The 17,187-nt window shown below is 45.7% G+C and overlaps 1 protein-coding gene across 2 annotated transcripts in view; it reads right to left on the bottom strand.

Annotated features, from left to right (window-relative positions):
* The window catches only part of LOC139404976 (protein Jumonji-like), a 38,165-nt gene extending 21,861 nt beyond the window's left edge, over nucleotides 1-16,304 (bottom strand). For both annotated transcript variants that reach the window (XM_071147537.1, XM_071147539.1), the window contains exons 1-5: nucleotides 16,117-16,304; nucleotides 9,594-9,799; nucleotides 6,157-7,411; nucleotides 3,137-3,264; nucleotides 2,354-2,755 (exon numbers count right to left, since the gene is read on the bottom strand). In XM_071147537.1, the coding sequence (XP_071003638.1) occupies nucleotides 2,354-2,755; nucleotides 3,137-3,264; nucleotides 6,157-7,411; nucleotides 9,594-9,799; nucleotides 16,117-16,285 (2,160 nt within the window). In that variant the 5' untranslated portion in view covers nucleotides 16,286-16,304. The remainder of the gene's footprint in view (nucleotides 1-2,353; nucleotides 2,756-3,136; nucleotides 3,265-6,156; nucleotides 7,412-9,593; nucleotides 9,800-16,116) is intronic.
* Between the last annotated feature and the right edge of the window lie 883 nt (nucleotides 16,305-17,187).

The following is a 17,187-nucleotide window of genomic DNA, read 5'->3' as shown; positions in this document are numbered from 1 at the left end:
TACAGGAGAACTGTAACTGATACTACAGGAGAACGAACTGATACTACAGGAGAACTAACTGATACTACAGGAGAACTAACTGATACTACAGGAGAACTAACTGATACTACAGGAGAACTAACTGATATTACAGGAGAACGAACTGATATTACAGGAGAACTAACTGATACTACAAGAGAACTAACTGATACTACAGGAGAACTAACTGATACTACAGGAGAACGAACTGATACTACAGAAGAACTAGCTGATACTACAGGAGAACTAACTGATACTACAGGAGAACTAACTGATATTACAGGAGAACTAACTGATACTACAGGAGAAGTAACTGATACTACAGGAGAAGTAACTGATACTACAGGAGAACTAACTGATACTACATGATAACTGTAACTGATACTACAGGAGAACTAACTGATACTACTGGAGAACTAACTGATACTACAGGAGAACTGTAACTGATACTACAGGAGAACTGACTGATACTACAGGAGAACTAACTGATACTACAGGAGAACTGTAACTGATACTACAGGAGAACTGACTGATACTACAGGAGAACTGTACCTGATACTACAGGAGAACTAACTGATACTACAGGAGAACTAACTGATACTACAGGAGAACTAACTGATACTACAGGATAACTGTGACTGATACTACAGGAGAACTAACTGATATTACAGGAGAACTAACTGATACTACAGGAGAACTAACTGATACTACAGGAGAAGTAACTGATACTACAGGAGAAGTAACTGATACTACAGGAGAACTAACTGATACTACATGATAACTGTAACTGATACTACAGGAGAACTAACTGATACTACAGGAGAACTAATTGATACTACAGGAGAACTAACTGATACTACAGGAGAACTAACTGATACTACAGGAGAACTAACTGATACTACAGGAGAACTTACTGATACTACAGGATAACTGTGACTGATACTACAGGAGAACTAACTGATATTACAGGAGAACTAACTGATACTACAGGAGAACTAACTGATACTACAGGAGAAGTAACTGATACTACAGGAGAAGTAACTGATACTACAGGAGAACTAACTGATACTACATGATAACTGTAACTGATACTACAGGAGAACTAACTGATACTACAGGAGAACTAATTGATACTACAGGAGAACTAACTGATACTACAGGAGAACTAACTGATACTACAGGAGAACTAACTGATACTACAGGAGAACTAACTGATACTACAGGAAAACTAACTGATACTACAGGAGAACTGTAACTGACACTACTGATAAGAGAAGTGTGAGCAACAGAAGATCATCATGGAGCATCAAGACAGAAACACTGGCAGTGATAAGTTGACATGAGGTGACGTGTTGTCAAAATGAGGTGTGTGTGTGTGTGTGTCTGATCGTGTGTGTGTCTGATCGTGTGTGTGTGTGTGTGTCTGATCGTGTGTGTGTCTGATCGTGTGTGTGTGTGTGTGTGTGTCTGATCGTGTGTGTGTCTGATCGTGTGTGTGTGTGTGTGTCTGATCGTGTGTGTGTCTGATTGTGTGTGTGTGTGTGTGTCTGATCGTGTGTGTGTCTGATCGTGTGTGTCTGATCGTGTGTGTGTCTGATCGTGTGTGTGTCTGATCGCGTGTGTCTGATCGTGTGTGTCTGATCGTGTGTGTGTCTGATTGTGTGTGTGTCTGATCGTGTGTGTGTGTGTGTCTGATCGTGTGTGTGTGTGTGTGTCTGATCGTGTGTGTGTCTGATCGTGTGTGTGTGTCTGATCGTGTGTGTGTCTGATCGTGTGTGTGTCTGATCGTGTGTGTGTCTGATCGTGTGTGTGTCTGATCGTGTGTGTGTCTGATCGTGTGTGTCTGATCGTGTGTGTGTCTGATCGTGTGTGTCTGATCGTGTGTGTGTCTGATAGTGTGTGTGTCTGATCGTGTGTGTGTCTGATCGTGTGTGTGTCTGATCGTGTGTGTGTCTGATCGTGTGTGTCTGATCGTGTGTGTGGCTTCTGTGCTTGCAGATGTGCAATGACCTATATTAGATGTGAGAGCAACTGAACCAGGGATATTGTAGTTCTGCCTCCAGGCATTAACAGCTATACACACTGTATTGACAGTGCTGCACTGTATTCAATCTGCCCACACACAGCTACCACAGAGCTCATTAACCAATAGACTTAACCAATCGAATATTTACACAAGCATTGTGCATGTTGTAGTGCCTCCACTATGCTTGGGTAATTATTTTGGTCCAGAAAAAATGTCTGTTGTATCACATTTGTTGTGCCAAATGTGTTGTACATCAGTTGTTCAACATGAGTGTGTACAGGGTCAGAGAAAGGGGCTAACATGACCTACCCTGTATATACACTTGTGCTGGTCGCTAAGAAACTCTTTCTCCTCCTCTGCTCCTCCTCTTCCTCCTTTCTTCTCCTGAGAGAACAGTCTCCTCCTGCTGGACCTCAGCCACATGTCCTTCTCCTGTTTCTTCCCCTCTTTCGCTCCTTCCTCCAGGTTCCTGGGCAGGCCGTTCCTCCGGATCACCCCGTTTACCAGGCCATTCTTGGGCTCACAGCGGGGCAGCTGGAGCAGGCTCTGTTGGGAGTCATCTGAGTGGCCCTCCAGGGGCCCTCTCTTCTTCTCCAGCCTCCCCTTCTCCTCCAGCACCTCCCTCTCCAGGCGGATGCGCTCAGCGGGGTCCAGGGAGTCGTAGGACAGTAGGTACTGACAATAGGCCTCCTGCAGCTTGGCCAGACGATCCTGTGGTCGGGTGGTAGGATATTATTACGTTGCAGTTGACAGTTGACAGGGAGGGCAGTGTTAACATCAAATGTCAAAGTGCTATACTTAGCTATGCAGCTAGCTGGGCTGGCTGTTGGTTTTCATCAGAAGTCAATCTCAAATAAAAAAGTAGGATAAAAACAAAATGACCCACTTCAGTGTAGATGAAACACTACAAGGCACGGATGCCGGAAGGAATTGTTTGTTACAGAACAGCATCATGGTCAACACAAGAGACTGAGTACCGAATGGCCCCCTATTCCCTATATAGTAGGCCAGAGCCTTATGGACCCTGGTCAAAAGCAGTCTACTATATAGAGAGCAGGGTGCCATTTATGCAACCTTGAAGCAGTACAGTACCTGTGCAGTCTTGGGGATACGGAGCTGGTCGGCTAGCTTATTCCATTTCTTCATGTCGCTGACCTGCTGCATGCCGCCCATGTCGTTGATGAGCTGAAAGAACCGGGCCAGGTCCAACTCACATCCGCCTGGCAGGGAGGGAGAGTGGGAGGAAGAGGAGGGAGTGAAGGGGAGAGAGGGAGGAAGAGGAGGGAGATAGGGAGGATATGGAGGAAGAGGAGGGAGTGAAGGAGGGAGGGAGGTTAGGGAGGGAGTGAAAGAGGGTGAGAGTGAGGATAAGGAGGAAGAGGAGGGAGTGGAGGAGAGAGAGAGAGAGGGAGGATAGGGAGGGAGGGGGAGAGGGAGGATATGGAGGAAGAGGAGGGAGTGAAGGAGGGAGGGCGTGAAAGAGGGTGAGAGGGAGGGAGGGAGGATAGGGAGGGAGTGAAAGAGGGAGGGAGGGAGGGAGGGAGGGAGGGAGGGAGGGAGGGAGGGAGGGAGGGAGGGAGGGAGGGAGGGAGGGAGGGAGGGTGAGAGGGATAGGGAGGGAGTGAAGGAGGAAGAGAGGGAGGGAGGAGGTTGGGAGGGAGTGAAGGAGGAAGCGAGGGAGGGAGGATAAGGAGGAAGAGAAGGGAATGAAGGAGGGCGAGACAGAACACAGAACAAGGAGGTTAAAACAATGTTCTTTAATCCTGGATCTGTGAAACCACATGGCTTAATAATAATAATTGGTTGGTTTGGTGTATTAGTACTGGGCTGTTAGTGCTGGGTTGGAACAAAAGCATGCACACCCTGTGGGCGCCCATGACCAAGATAGAAGAACACAGGTTAAAATGGATATACTGTATACATCTGGGAGGATATAGAGAGGACCAACGGGGCTGATAAACATGGATTCTGAAAAAGCAGCAACATTCACTACATTTACAATAAGCTTTCAAACAAATTACAGCCAAATGTTCTAGATGAGAGGCTGTGGATGTTTGATGAATGAATGACTTGGCTCTGTTAGCCAGGACAGCCTGGTTTAGACAGCCATGATCCTGTTTGAGGTTGAGGCCCACTCTGACAAAGCAGAGGCCTGTAGGTATTGGAGCCTGAGAGAGAGAATGTCTATGTCCCAAATGGCACCCTATTCCCTATATAACTAGTATGGGCCCTGGTCATGCACTATATAGGGAATAGTGTGCCATTTGAGATGCAGACAGAGTGTAATATCTCTGCTACTTCGTTCCTCTCCTTTCCCTCACCATGGGTGTCTGCTGCCTGTAAAATCAGACGTTCCCCATTTGTCACACACACTCATTCTCACACACACTCACTCACTCACTCACTCACTCACTCACTCACTCACTCACTCACTCACTCACACACACACACACACACACACACTCTCTCTCTCTCTCTCTCTCTCTCTCTCTCTCTCTCTCTCTCTCTCTCTCTCTCTCTCTCACTCACTCACTCACTCACTCTCACACACACACTCTCTCTCTCTCACTCACTCACTCACTCACTCACTCACTCAATTTTGTCTGTGTGTGTGTGTGTGTGTGTGTGTGTGTGTGTGTGTGTGTGTGTGTGTGTGTGTGTGTGTGTGTGTGTGTGTGTGTGTGTGTGTGTGTGTGTGTGTGTGTGTCGGGGATCCTGACAACCCCCATCTCTCCCAGTGTAATCTCATCAAAGCTGCCACCTGGCAGAGGAACTGTAATCCTTCCTCACTAGGTAAGGTCAGAATCAAGGTCTCACTTACAAACACACTAAGAGCAATCAGCAGCAGCCAATGGGCAGAATGGTCAGGATGAGAGGTGGTTCAGAGGTCAGGAGGAGAGGTGGGTCAGAGGTCAGGATGAGAGGTGGTTCAGAGGTCAGGATGAGAGGTGGTTCAGAGGTCAGGATGAGAGATGGTTCAGAGGTCAGGATGAGAGATGGTTCAGAGGTCAGAATGACAGGTGGTTCAGAGGTCAGGATGAGAGATGGTTCAGAGGTCAGGATGAGAGGTGCGTCAGATGTCAGGATGAGAGGTGGTTCAGAGGTCAGGATGAGAGGGTGGGGGGGTCAGAGGTAATTTGGGAGAAGCCATTTAACTATAGTATAGTTCCCTCAGAAGGAAACCTTTGGCAGCACACTAAATTAACAAGAGGAAACTTCAAACTGTACAACCTGATAGATAGCCACTCTATGTAGAGTTGACATATGTGCTAGAATAACATGAAGCTGTACTAGAATATCGTGAAACTGTACTAGAATAACATGAAGCTGTACTAGAATAAGATGAAACTGTACTAGAATAACATGAAACTGTACTAGAATAACATGAAACTGTACAAGAATAACATGAAACTGTACTAGAATCAGATGAAACTGTACTAGAATCAGATGAAACTGTACTAGAATAAGATGAAACTGTACTAGAATAACATGACTGTACTAGAATAAGATGAAACTGTACTAGAATAAGATGAAACTGTACTAGAATAACATGAAACTGTACTAGAATAAGATGAAACTGTACTAGAATAAGAGGAAACTGTACTAGAATAAGATGAAACTGTACTAGAATAACATGACTGTACTAGAATAAGATGAAACTGTACTAGAATAAGATGAAACTGTACTAGAATAACATGACTGTACTAGAATAAGATGAAACTGTACTAGAATAAGATGAAACTGTACTAGAATAACATGACTGTACTAGAATAAGATGAAACTGTACTAGAATAAGATGAAACTGTACTAGAATAACATGACTGTACTAGAATAAGATGAAACTGTACTAGAATAAGATGAAGCTGTACTAGAATAACATGAAACTGTACTAGAATAACAGGATGTGGAGGAACTATTTGTAGCTCCCTAAATGTCTTTGACATTAAACCTTAGTGACAGTCTTAGTCCCAAATGAAACCCTTTTCTTAGTGCATTATTTTTTACCAGGGTCCATAGGGCCCCCATAGGGCTCTGGTCAAAAGTAGTGTACTATGTAGCAAATAGGGTGCCAGTTGGGATGCACCCTAAGTATCAGTTCTACAGAAATGTACCTATGAGCGGGGGGTCCTCCATGGAGATGCCCTGGGCCTGGAGGTGTTTCCTGATGCAGGCCAGCCGGAGTACATTGGGCCCCCAGCGCCGACCCAACTTATGGATGTGCTGCACCTGGGTCACAAACCTCATGTCCTCTTTCAGCTTGCACTCTGGCCTCCAGTCCTGAGGAGGAGCCACCCTGCACAGCCCATAGCTCTCTGCCTGCCCGCGCACCGCTTCCACATACACCAGAGGGTCGTGGAACTCCTCCAGACTGGGTCTGAACACTGGCACCTCGGTTAGGGGCGGGGGAGGGGGTGGTGCTGCACCTCTCTTCTCCCCACTCTCCCGCTGCCTCTCTGCTGCTTTAGGCTCTGCTGCTGGTTTAGCTGGGCTGCTGGTGCCTGGTTTCACCTTGGCTGCTGAGCTAGTGGAAGTGGAGGTGGAAGTGCCCTTGGAAGTGACATGGGAAGTGTTCTTGGAAGTGCCCTGGAAAGTTTTCTTAGAAGTAGTGTTCTTAGCTGGTGGTGTAGTATTAGCAGTAGTAGTAGTATTAGCAGTAGGGGGTATGGGCTGTGCTTGTCGGGTCAACATCAGCTTGCCAGCGGAGGCTCGTTTGGGTCTTTGCTCCGAGGAGGAAGGTCGGGATGACGTGACCTTACCAAGATGGCCGCCGGACCCCGCCACAGCCTTCTCCTGGACATTGACCTTCCTGCTGCTTCGCGTCTCCGGGGCATTGATCTGCAGTCTAACCTTCTTGACCTCCGGCGAAGACTCCGGTGTCTCTGTTGGACTCTCCTCAGCCGGGAGCCCCAGACGTCGCTTGGAGTGTCTGACGCCCTCACGCCCCTGCAGTACCTGCTTACCGCCACATCGGCGTGGGTGAAGCTGCCCGTTGACTCGTTGTAGGCAACACCTGCCGGCTGCCTTGTTGGATTGTACCTTCTGTTTGTTGGGAGTCTTTGCATCGCCACTTGAGAGTTTTCCTGAGTTGGAGTGTGGTGGGCGTGGGTGGCGGCGGGCACTGCCACAGGCAGAGCGCCGTTGGTTCTTCAGGGGTTGGCGAGCTTTGGAGGAGGCTCTCTTGCCCACGGTGAGTTTGGCCTCTTTGAGAAGTCTGGCTTTGGTGTAGCGGACGTGGCCCCTGGGAAGCGCTGTGGCTGTGGACTTCACAGTTCTGGACAGCAGTGGTCGGGAGGCCGGCGGCTTTTTGGCACAGGAGTTGCGTACGGTAGCTGACGATACCCGCGACAGCCTGTTCACTTTTGAAACCTGCAATAGACACAAGGATGATTATCAAAAATAAGTACTTTTTGGAAATCTCACATCATCATCATTTGTACGTAAGCTCCATCATCATTTATACCTAGCTCCATCATCATTTATACCTAGCTCCATAATCATTTATACCTAGCTCCATCATCATTTATACCTAGCTCCATCATCATTTATACCTAGCTCCATCATCAATTATACCTAGCTCCATCATCATTTATACCTAGCTCCATCATCATTTATACCTAGCTCCATCATCATTTATACCTAGCTCCATCATCATTTATACCTAGCTCCATCATCATTTATACCTAGCTCCATCATCATTTATACCTAGCTCCATCATCATTTATACCTAGCTCCATCATCATTTATACCTAGCTCCATCATCATTTATACCTAGCTCCATCATCATTTATACCTAGCTCCATCATCATTTATACCTAGCTACATCATCATTTATACCTAGCTCCATCATCATTTATACCTAGCTCCACCATCATTTATACCTAGCTCCATCATCATTTATACCTAGCTCCATCATCATTTATACCTAGCTCCATCATAATTTATACCTAGCTCCACCATCATTTATACCTAGCTCCATCATCATTTATACCTAGCTCCATCATAATTTATACCTAGCTCCATCATCATTTATACCTAGCTCCATCATCATTTATACCTAGCTACATCATCATTTATACCTAGCTCCATCATCATTTATACCTAGCTCCATCATCATTTATACCTAGCTCCACCATCATTTATACCTAGCTCCATCATCATTTATACCTAGCTCCATCATCATTTATACCTAGCTCCATCATCAATTATACCTAGCTCCATCATCATTTATACCTAGCTCCATCATCATTTATACCTAGCTCCATCATCATTTATACCTAGCTCCATCATCATTTATACCTAGCTCCATCATCATTTATACCTAGCTCCATCATCATTTATACCTAGCTCCATCATAATTTATACCTAGCTCCATCATCATTTATACCTAGCTCCATCATCATTTATACCTAGCTCCATCATCATTTATACCTAGCTCCATCATCATTTATACCTAGCTCCATCATCATTTATACCTAGGTCCAGTATGTCTTCTCCTTCTATATCTATAGCTGCTGTACATTTCATCATTGACCATCGGCCCACGTTTTAACCTGATCATATACAGTAGTGGAACATTACAGACTTCAGATCTCCTCTCTTACTGAGGTGTAGTTGATTAGTTCCACACCAAGGTGGACAGGACACCAGACAATCTGTCACCTGTTGGTTTGCCAAGGACAGGGAGAGGTTTCTGGCATCCCTCCTATACAACAGCAGATGCACAAAGGAGATCAGGCCTGTGTCCCAAATGGCATCCTAATCCCTATATAGTTGCCTACTTTTGTCCAGAGCCCATAGGGCACCAATCAAAAGTAGTGCACTACATAGGGAATAGGGTGCCATTTGGATCAGAGACTGAATGAAGACCCAAATTGGAATGTGTTTGAAATAGCACTCATGCTAAATATTCTTAATGACGTATGTCTGCCATGGTTATGTACATGAAGCCAGTAACTGTCAGTATTATTCCTCTGCATAAAGGTGTCTGTGTGTGTGTGTCGGGGAGGGGCTGAGCGTTGCTGGGAAGAATGAGGAAACCATCCCACTCCGCCCACCAGAGGGCATCACTGCTCCCAGTTGCCATACAGAACAGTGTCACTATGTCAGCACTGTAATGGTGGAGTTTCCATCATATTGCTTCCTTAAACCTTACAGATCAGATTTGTAAACGTTGAGGGGTTAGTTACGGCCGAGGGGAAGGGGAAGTCTGGCTTGAGAGATAGAGAGAATTTGGGGGAGAGAGAGAGGTCAGCATGTCTGTAGCCAACAGGAAGCTGTACCAGGAGGACAGGAAATGTAAACCCTCCAGCAGCGACAGAATACTGGGGCCAACACTAACAGACTGGCATGCTGACATCAGACCATTAAGATACACACTTAATCTGTCCCGAAAGGCACCCTATTCACTATATAGTACACCACTTTTAGCCAGAGCCCTATAGGCCTTGGTCAAGGGTAGTACACTACATAGAGAATATTCAATAGAGTGCCGTTTGGGATTCAGCCCAGGTACTCTCCATCCCAGCCCATCTGTGTCTCCCTGGTGTACCTGCTTTGGGTGCTCCTTGTTGGGCCTGCTGTGGCGAAGACTGTGGGTGGTGCTGGAGGTCCTGGCTGGGCGTCCTGTAGAGGTCCTGTGGTTCTCCCTCCGGGCCTCTCCCCGCTCAGCCCTCTCTCTGGCCTGGATAGCCTCTCTCCCTCTGGGCCTCAGGAAGAGCTCCTTCCCCCGTAAGGACCTGCTGTGGCCATTCAACACTGGAACACAGAATGAGAACGATGAAATGTATGGACTGTTTACACTGTTTTCAACATCAGTTTTACAACTTTTCTGTTTACTCTATCCTTACATTAACCTTGAACCTGGTGTGGCCAAAGCCACATCCACACTGAATGTGTGTGCAGCTATTATTAACAAACCATAAATACCATACTAAATGGACAAACAAATGTAGGCTAGCTATTCAAACTATGCAGACGCTTCTCAGATAAACCATATTTCACACTTGAATAATATACGGAGGACAATGCCTAAGCTGATAACTATGATAGCAGTGTCAGTCTATCTGTCATGTGTTAAGAGCTATCCCCACTGGGCACAGACGTCAATTCAACGTCTAATCCACGTTGGTTCAATGTAACTTCATTGAATTGACGTGGAAACAACATTGATTCAACCAGTGTGTTCTCAGTGGGATGCAACTGTCAGTCCGTTATGATATGTCTCTATTTGTTTTATGTCTGTTACAGTTACAGGTACATTATTATTACAAAGTAACTTGAAGAGACTGTACATTGAAGAGACTGTACATTGAAGACTGTATGTTGAAGACTGTACGTTGAAGACTGTACATTGAAGAGACTGTACATTGAAGACTGTATGTTGAAGACTGTACGTTGAAGACTGTACATTGAAGAGACTGTACATTGAAGACTGTACATTGAAGAGACTGTACGGTGAAGACTGTACATTGAAGAGACTGTACATTGAAGAGACTGTACATTGAAGAGACTGTACATTGAAGAGACTGTACATTGAAGACTGTACATTGAAGAGACTGTATATTGAAGAGACTGTACATTGAAGAGACTGTACGTTGAAGACTGTACATTGAAGAGACTGTACGTTGAAGACTGTACATTGAAGAGACTGTACATTGAAGAGACTGTACATTGAAGAGACTGTACATTGAAGACTGTACATTGAAGAGACTGTACGTTGAAGACTGTACATTGAAGACTGTACATTGAAGAGACTGTACATTGAAGATACTGTACGTTGAAGAGACTGTACATTGAAGACTGTACATTGAAGAGACTGTATATTGAAGAGACTGTACATTGAAGAGACTGTACATTGAAGAGACTGTACGGTGAAGACTGTACATTGAAAAGACTGTACATTGAAGAGACTGTACATTGAAGAGACTGTACATTGAAGAGACTGTACATTGAAGAGACTGTACATTGAAGACTGTACATTGAAGAGACTGTACGTTGAAGAGACTGTACATTGAAGACTGTACATTGAAGACTGTACATTGAAGAGACTGTATATTGAAGAGACTGTACATTGAAGAGACTGTACATTGAAGACTGTACATTGAAGAGACTGTATATTGAAGAGACTGTATATTGAAGAGACTGTACATTGAAGAGACTGTATATTGAAGAGACTGTACATTGAAGAGACTGTACATTGAAGAGACTGTACATTGAAGAGACTGTATATTGAAGAGACTGTACATTGAAGAGACTGTACATTGAAGACTGTACATTGAAGAGACTGTACATTGAAGAGACTGTACGTTGAAAAGACTGTACATTGAAGAGACTGTACATAATCAAATCAGTTGAAAAGCTTCCAGTGACTCCCTGTGGTGCTCCCAGAAGTGTCGTTCTAACAAACACCTATTTGAACGGCGACCAATCCCATTTCTTTACAGCGCTCTCATTTCAACGCCACTCAATATCTCTTTGACAACAGGAACCAAATACACCAAGAACCACCCAAGGTTATATTAACATCTCATATCCATCCCTTCAAATATCCTGCAGCTTTCAAACTCCAAGTACTGTGACGATAGGCCTACTGAAAGAACGTGTCCAATGTTGGAAAGTAAGATGATAGTGAAACAGAGAAATAGTGTTTGTTGGGTCAGTTAATCAGTGAAAGCAGTGCTCTATATCTGCCTGAGGGAGCTGTATTTTACACGAAGCAGTTGGCCTCCCGCCAGTGCAGCATATTAAAGTGTCCTACTTGGCACAAGCTCTAGCTGGGAGAAGTCTCTGGTTCCCTCAACGTGTGTCGGACCAACACTCTGGCGCCGGGTAACGTTTGGCTTTCCCACAGAGCACTTTTCAGCACACACACACACACACACACACACACACACACACACACACACACACACACACACACACACACACACACACACACACACACACACACACACACACACACACACACACACACACACACACACACACCCCCCTCTGTATACAGTACACACACACACACACAAACAAATGCTCTCACACACACTCATACACACAAACAAATGCTCACACACACATCCCTCCCCTAACTCTGGCCAGGCTGGTTTAAGTGTATGTCCAACATGTAGACAAGCACTCCTCCTCCTCCTCCATCCATCATAGTTGACAGAATAAACATGAGCTCAACTTTTGACCTCCACAGTAAGTTTCTCTCTCTCTCTGTAAGGTGGTGTCAGTGCTGAGCTGTGTGTGGACTGTTGACCTCCACAGTAAGTTTCTCTCTCTCTCTGTAAGGTGGTGTCAGTGCTGAGCTGTGTGTGGACTGTTGACCTCCACAGTAAGTTTCTCTCTCTCTCTGTAAGGTGGTGTCAGTGCTGAGCTGTGTGTGGACTGTTGACCTCCACAGTAAGTTTCTCTCTCTCTCTGTAAGGTGGTGTCAGTGCTGAGCTGTGTGTGGACTGTTGACCTCCACAGTAAGTTTCTCTCTCTCTCTGTAAGGTGGTGTCAGTGCTGAGCTGTGTGTGGACTGTTGACCTCCACAGTAAGTTTCTCTCTCTCTCTGTAAGGTGGTGTCAGTGCTGAGCTGTGTGTGGACTGTTGACCTCCACAGTAAGTTTCTCTCTCTCTCTGTAAGGTGGTGTCAGTGCTGAGCTGTGTGTGGACTGTTGACCTCCACAGTAAGTCTCTCTCTCTCTCTGTAAGGTGGTGTCAGTGCTGAGCTGTGTGTGGACTGTTGACCTCCACAGTAAGTTTCTCTCCCTCTCTGTAAGGTGGTGTCAGTGCTGAGCTGTGTGTGGACTGTTGACCTCCACAGTAAGTTTCTCTCTCTCTCTGTAAGGTGGTGTCAGTGCTGAGCTGTGTGTGGACTGTTGACCTCCACAGTAAGTCTCTCTCTCTCTCTGTAAGGTGGTGTCAGTGCTGAGCTGTGTGTGGACTGTTGACCTCCACAGTAAGTTTCTCTCTCTCTCTGTAAGGTGGTGTCAGTGCTGAGCTGTGTGTGGACTGTTGACCTCCACAGTAAGTTTCTCTCTCTCTCTGTAAGGTGGTGTCAGTGCTGAGCTGTGTGTGGACTGTTGACCTCCACAGTAAGTTTCTCTCTCTCTCTGATTCCTGCTGAGTTGACTGCAGTCTCTGGTTTCACCCCCCCCCCCCCCCCATACATACTGGACTGTCTGCACAAGACCTAGCATGTTCACATCCGTCCTAAGACACGCTTCCTCAAACAGCAAAACTATTACCTTTATAGTGACCAGGGCCCATAGGTCAAAAACTAAGGGCTCTGGTTAAAAGTAGTGCACTATTTTACCTTTATTTAACTAGGCAAGTCAGTTGAGAACTAATTCTTACTTTCAATGACAGCCTAGGAACAGTGGGTTAACTGCCTGTTCAGGGGCAGAACGACAGATTTTTACCTTGTCAGCTCAGGGATTCGATCTTGCAACCTTTCGGTTACTAGGCCAATGCACTAACCACTAGGCTACCTACCAGCTACCTGCCGCACTATGAAGGGAATAGGGTGATGGGACCTGGTTTAAATGTAGTGCACTATGAAGGGAATAGGGTGATGGGACCTGGTTTAAATGTAGTGCACTATGAAGGGAATAGGGTGATGGGACCTGGTTTAAATGTGGTGCACTATGAAGGGAATAGGGTGCCATTTGTGACTCGGCCTCTGTAGGCCCATAGAACAACCGAGGGCAGAGGAGAGGAGGAGGTCTATATATGTCCAACCATAGGTTCTATATGGAACTCTATATGTCCAACCATAGGTTCTATATGGAACTCTTTATGTCCAACCATGGGTTCTATATGGAACTCTATATGTCCAACCATAGGTTCTATATGGAACTCTTTATGTCCAACCATAGGTTCTATATGGAACTCTGTATGTCCAACCATAGGTTCTATATGGAACTCTATATGTCCAACCATGGGTTCTATATAGAACTCTATATGTCCAACCATAGGTTCTATATGGAACTCTGTATGTCCAACCATAGGTTCTATATGGAACTCTATATGTCCAACCATGGGTTCTATATGGAACTCTATATGTCCAACCATGGGTTCTATATGGAACTCTGTATGTCCAACCATAGGTTCTATATGGAACTCTATATGTCCAACCATGGGTTCTATATGGAACTCTATATGTCCAACCATAGGTTCTATATGGAACTCTATATGTCCAACCATAGGTTCTATATGGAACTATATATGTCCAACCATGGGTTCTATATGGAACTCTGTATGTCCAACCATGGGTTCTATATGGAACTCTATATGTCCAACCATGGGTTCTATATGGAACTCTATATGTTCAACCATAGGTTCTATATGGAACTCTTTATGTATACTGTACAAACATGGCTGCTACTATTTTAAGACCCATGGCCCTGGGTGAGAGCTGCTGCTCCTATAAGACCAATGACCCTGGGTGAGAGCTGCTACTCCTTTAAGACCCATGGCCCTGGGTGAGAGCTGCTGCTCCTATAAGACCCATGGCCCTGGGTGAGAGCTGCTGTTGCTTTAAGACCCATGGCCCTGGGTGAGAGCTGCTACTCCTATAAGACCCATGGCCCTGGGTGAGAGCTGCTACTCCTATAAGACCCATGGCCCTGGGTGAGAGCTGCTGTTCCTTTAAGACCCATGGCCCTGGGTGAGAGCTGCTACTCCTATAAGACCCATGGCCCTGGGTGAGAGCTGCTGCTCCTATAAGACCCATGGCCCTGGGTGAGAGCTGTTGTTCCTTTAAGACCCATGGCCCTGGGTGAGAGTTGCTGCTCCTATAAGACCCATGGCCCTGGGTGAGAGCTGCTGCTCCTATAAGACCCATGGCCCTGGTTTATACTTTGCTTCAGTAGAAGTGAAAAACACCTGGTGCTAGGTGTGTGTGTGTGTGTGTGTGTGTGTGTGTGTGTGTGTGTGTGTGTGTGTGTGTGTGTGTGTGTGTGTGTGTGTGTGTGTGTGTGTAAAGGGAGGATGATGGAGCTCTGTTTGTGGACGCGGATCATTGAGTACATGGTTTGCTTCCTAAATGGCACCCTATTCCCTATGTAGTGCACTACTTTGGGACTGGGCCCTGGTTAAAAGTAGTGCACTATAGATTTGGGATGCTCTCCATCAACTCTTGGTGTGAGAGGAGACAGAGATGTAATTCACTAGGCTTCTTCTGATTGGTGAGGGAGAATTATACAGTATGGGCCTCTAGGCTCTGTTACTAGGTAGAGTAGAACGACGTCTGGGAAAGAGTGAGTGATGTGACTGGCTGACTGAGTTATTGTGAGCAAACCGAGCAAACGACTGACTGAGTGAGTGAGTGAGTGAGTGAGTGAGTGAATGACTGAGTGAGTGACTGAGTGAACAAGAAGGAGAACAAAACAACATGGAGATCAGTAGTGAGTACCAAAACAACATGGTATATCAGTAGTGTGTACCAAAACAACATGGTATATCAGTAGTGTGTACCAAAACAACATGGTAGATCAGTAGTGAGTACCAAAACAACATGGTAGATCAGTAGTGTGTATCAAAACAACATGGTAGATCAGTAGTGTGTACCAAAACAACATGGAGATCAGTAGTGAGTACCAAAACAACATGGTATATCAGTAGTGAGTACCAAAACAACATGGTATATCAGTAGTGTGTACCAAAACAACATGGTATATCAGTAGTGTGTATCAAAACAACATGGTATATCAGTAGTGTGTATCAAAACAACATGGAGATCAGTAGTGAGTACCAAAACAACATGGTAGATCAGTAGTGTGTACCAAAACAACATGGAGATCAGTAGTGAGTACCAAAACAACATGGAGATCAGTAGTGTGTACCAAAACAACATGGAGATCAGTAGTGTGTACCAAAACAACATGGAGATCAGTAGTGAGTACCAAAACAACATGGAGATCAGTAGTGAGTACCAAAACAACATGGTATATCAGTAGTGAGTACCAAAACAACATGGTAGATCAGTAGTGTGTACCAAAACAACATGGAGATCAGTAGTGAGTACCAAAACAACATGGTAGATCAGTAGTGAGTACCAAAACAACATGGTAGATCAGTAGTACCATGTCCATTGGAGACCTTCTTCCCCGGCGTTGTTTTGTTTTTCCGCTGTGAGGACGGACAGGAAGTTGAGTTGTGGCTGTGAGCTGACATCCTGTCGTCACACTCCTCCTCTTCATCATCTTCATCCTCCAGATCCACATCATCCTGGGCACTCCCAAAGTACGCCATGTTGCCTGGCAACGCAGCCGAGCCTGAGAGGGAGGATGGGAGGGAGGAGAGTAGAGAGGGGGAGCACAGACAGAGGGATGGGCATGGAGGAAGAGAGGGACAGAGAGAGGGATGGGCATGGAGGAAGAGAGGGACAGAGAGAGGGATGGGCATGGAGGAAGAGAGGGACAGAGAGAGGGATGGGCATGGAGGAAGAGAGGGACAGACAGAGGGATGGGCATGGAGGAAGAGAGGGACAGAGAGAGGGATGGGCATGGAGGAAGAGAGGGACAGAGAGAGGGGTGGGCATGGAGGAAGAGAGGGACAGACAGAGGGATGGGCATGGAGGAAGAGAGGGACAGAGAGAGGGATAGGTATGGAGGAAGAGAGGGACAGAGAGAGGGATGGGCATGGAGGAAGAGAGGGACAGAGAGAGGGAAACAGATGCCTTTAGAAAGGAGTCTGCAGCACACAACTGAGCCGATATTACCACTAGCAACAAGAACATAGCACATAGCAACAAGAACATAGCACATAGCAACTAGCCGTAGCAACAAGAACATTCATTTATTGCAACTCAAACACATTTTGACGTAGAGATACTCAACACAATGATGTAGAGCTCTTATTGCAGTATGACTTGGTTTGAGGCCCTTGTTGGCATGGAAAATGCCAGATGTGCTTCAATCTTCCTCTGACCAGGAAATCAGCTGTCATTTTCTGTTTATTTTCCAATTCTACACGCTGAATCAGCATCGTTGGTCGACACCCAGCAGGTGATCACATGGCCACACCGACACGGTGTGTTTAGTTCTTTACTCATCTCCATCTATACTACCCACCTCCCTCCTCATCTCCATCTATACTACCCACCTCCCTCCTCATCTCCATCTATACTACCCACCTCCCTCCTCATCTCCATC

Source organism: Oncorhynchus clarkii, unplaced genomic scaffold, assembly GCF_045791955.1.
Source record: "Oncorhynchus clarkii lewisi isolate Uvic-CL-2024 unplaced genomic scaffold, UVic_Ocla_1.0 unplaced_contig_10369_pilon_pilon, whole genome shotgun sequence".
Taxonomy (NCBI): domain Eukaryota; kingdom Metazoa; phylum Chordata; class Actinopteri; order Salmoniformes; family Salmonidae; genus Oncorhynchus; species Oncorhynchus clarkii.
This window is presented reverse-complemented; position numbering and strand designations above follow the sequence as displayed.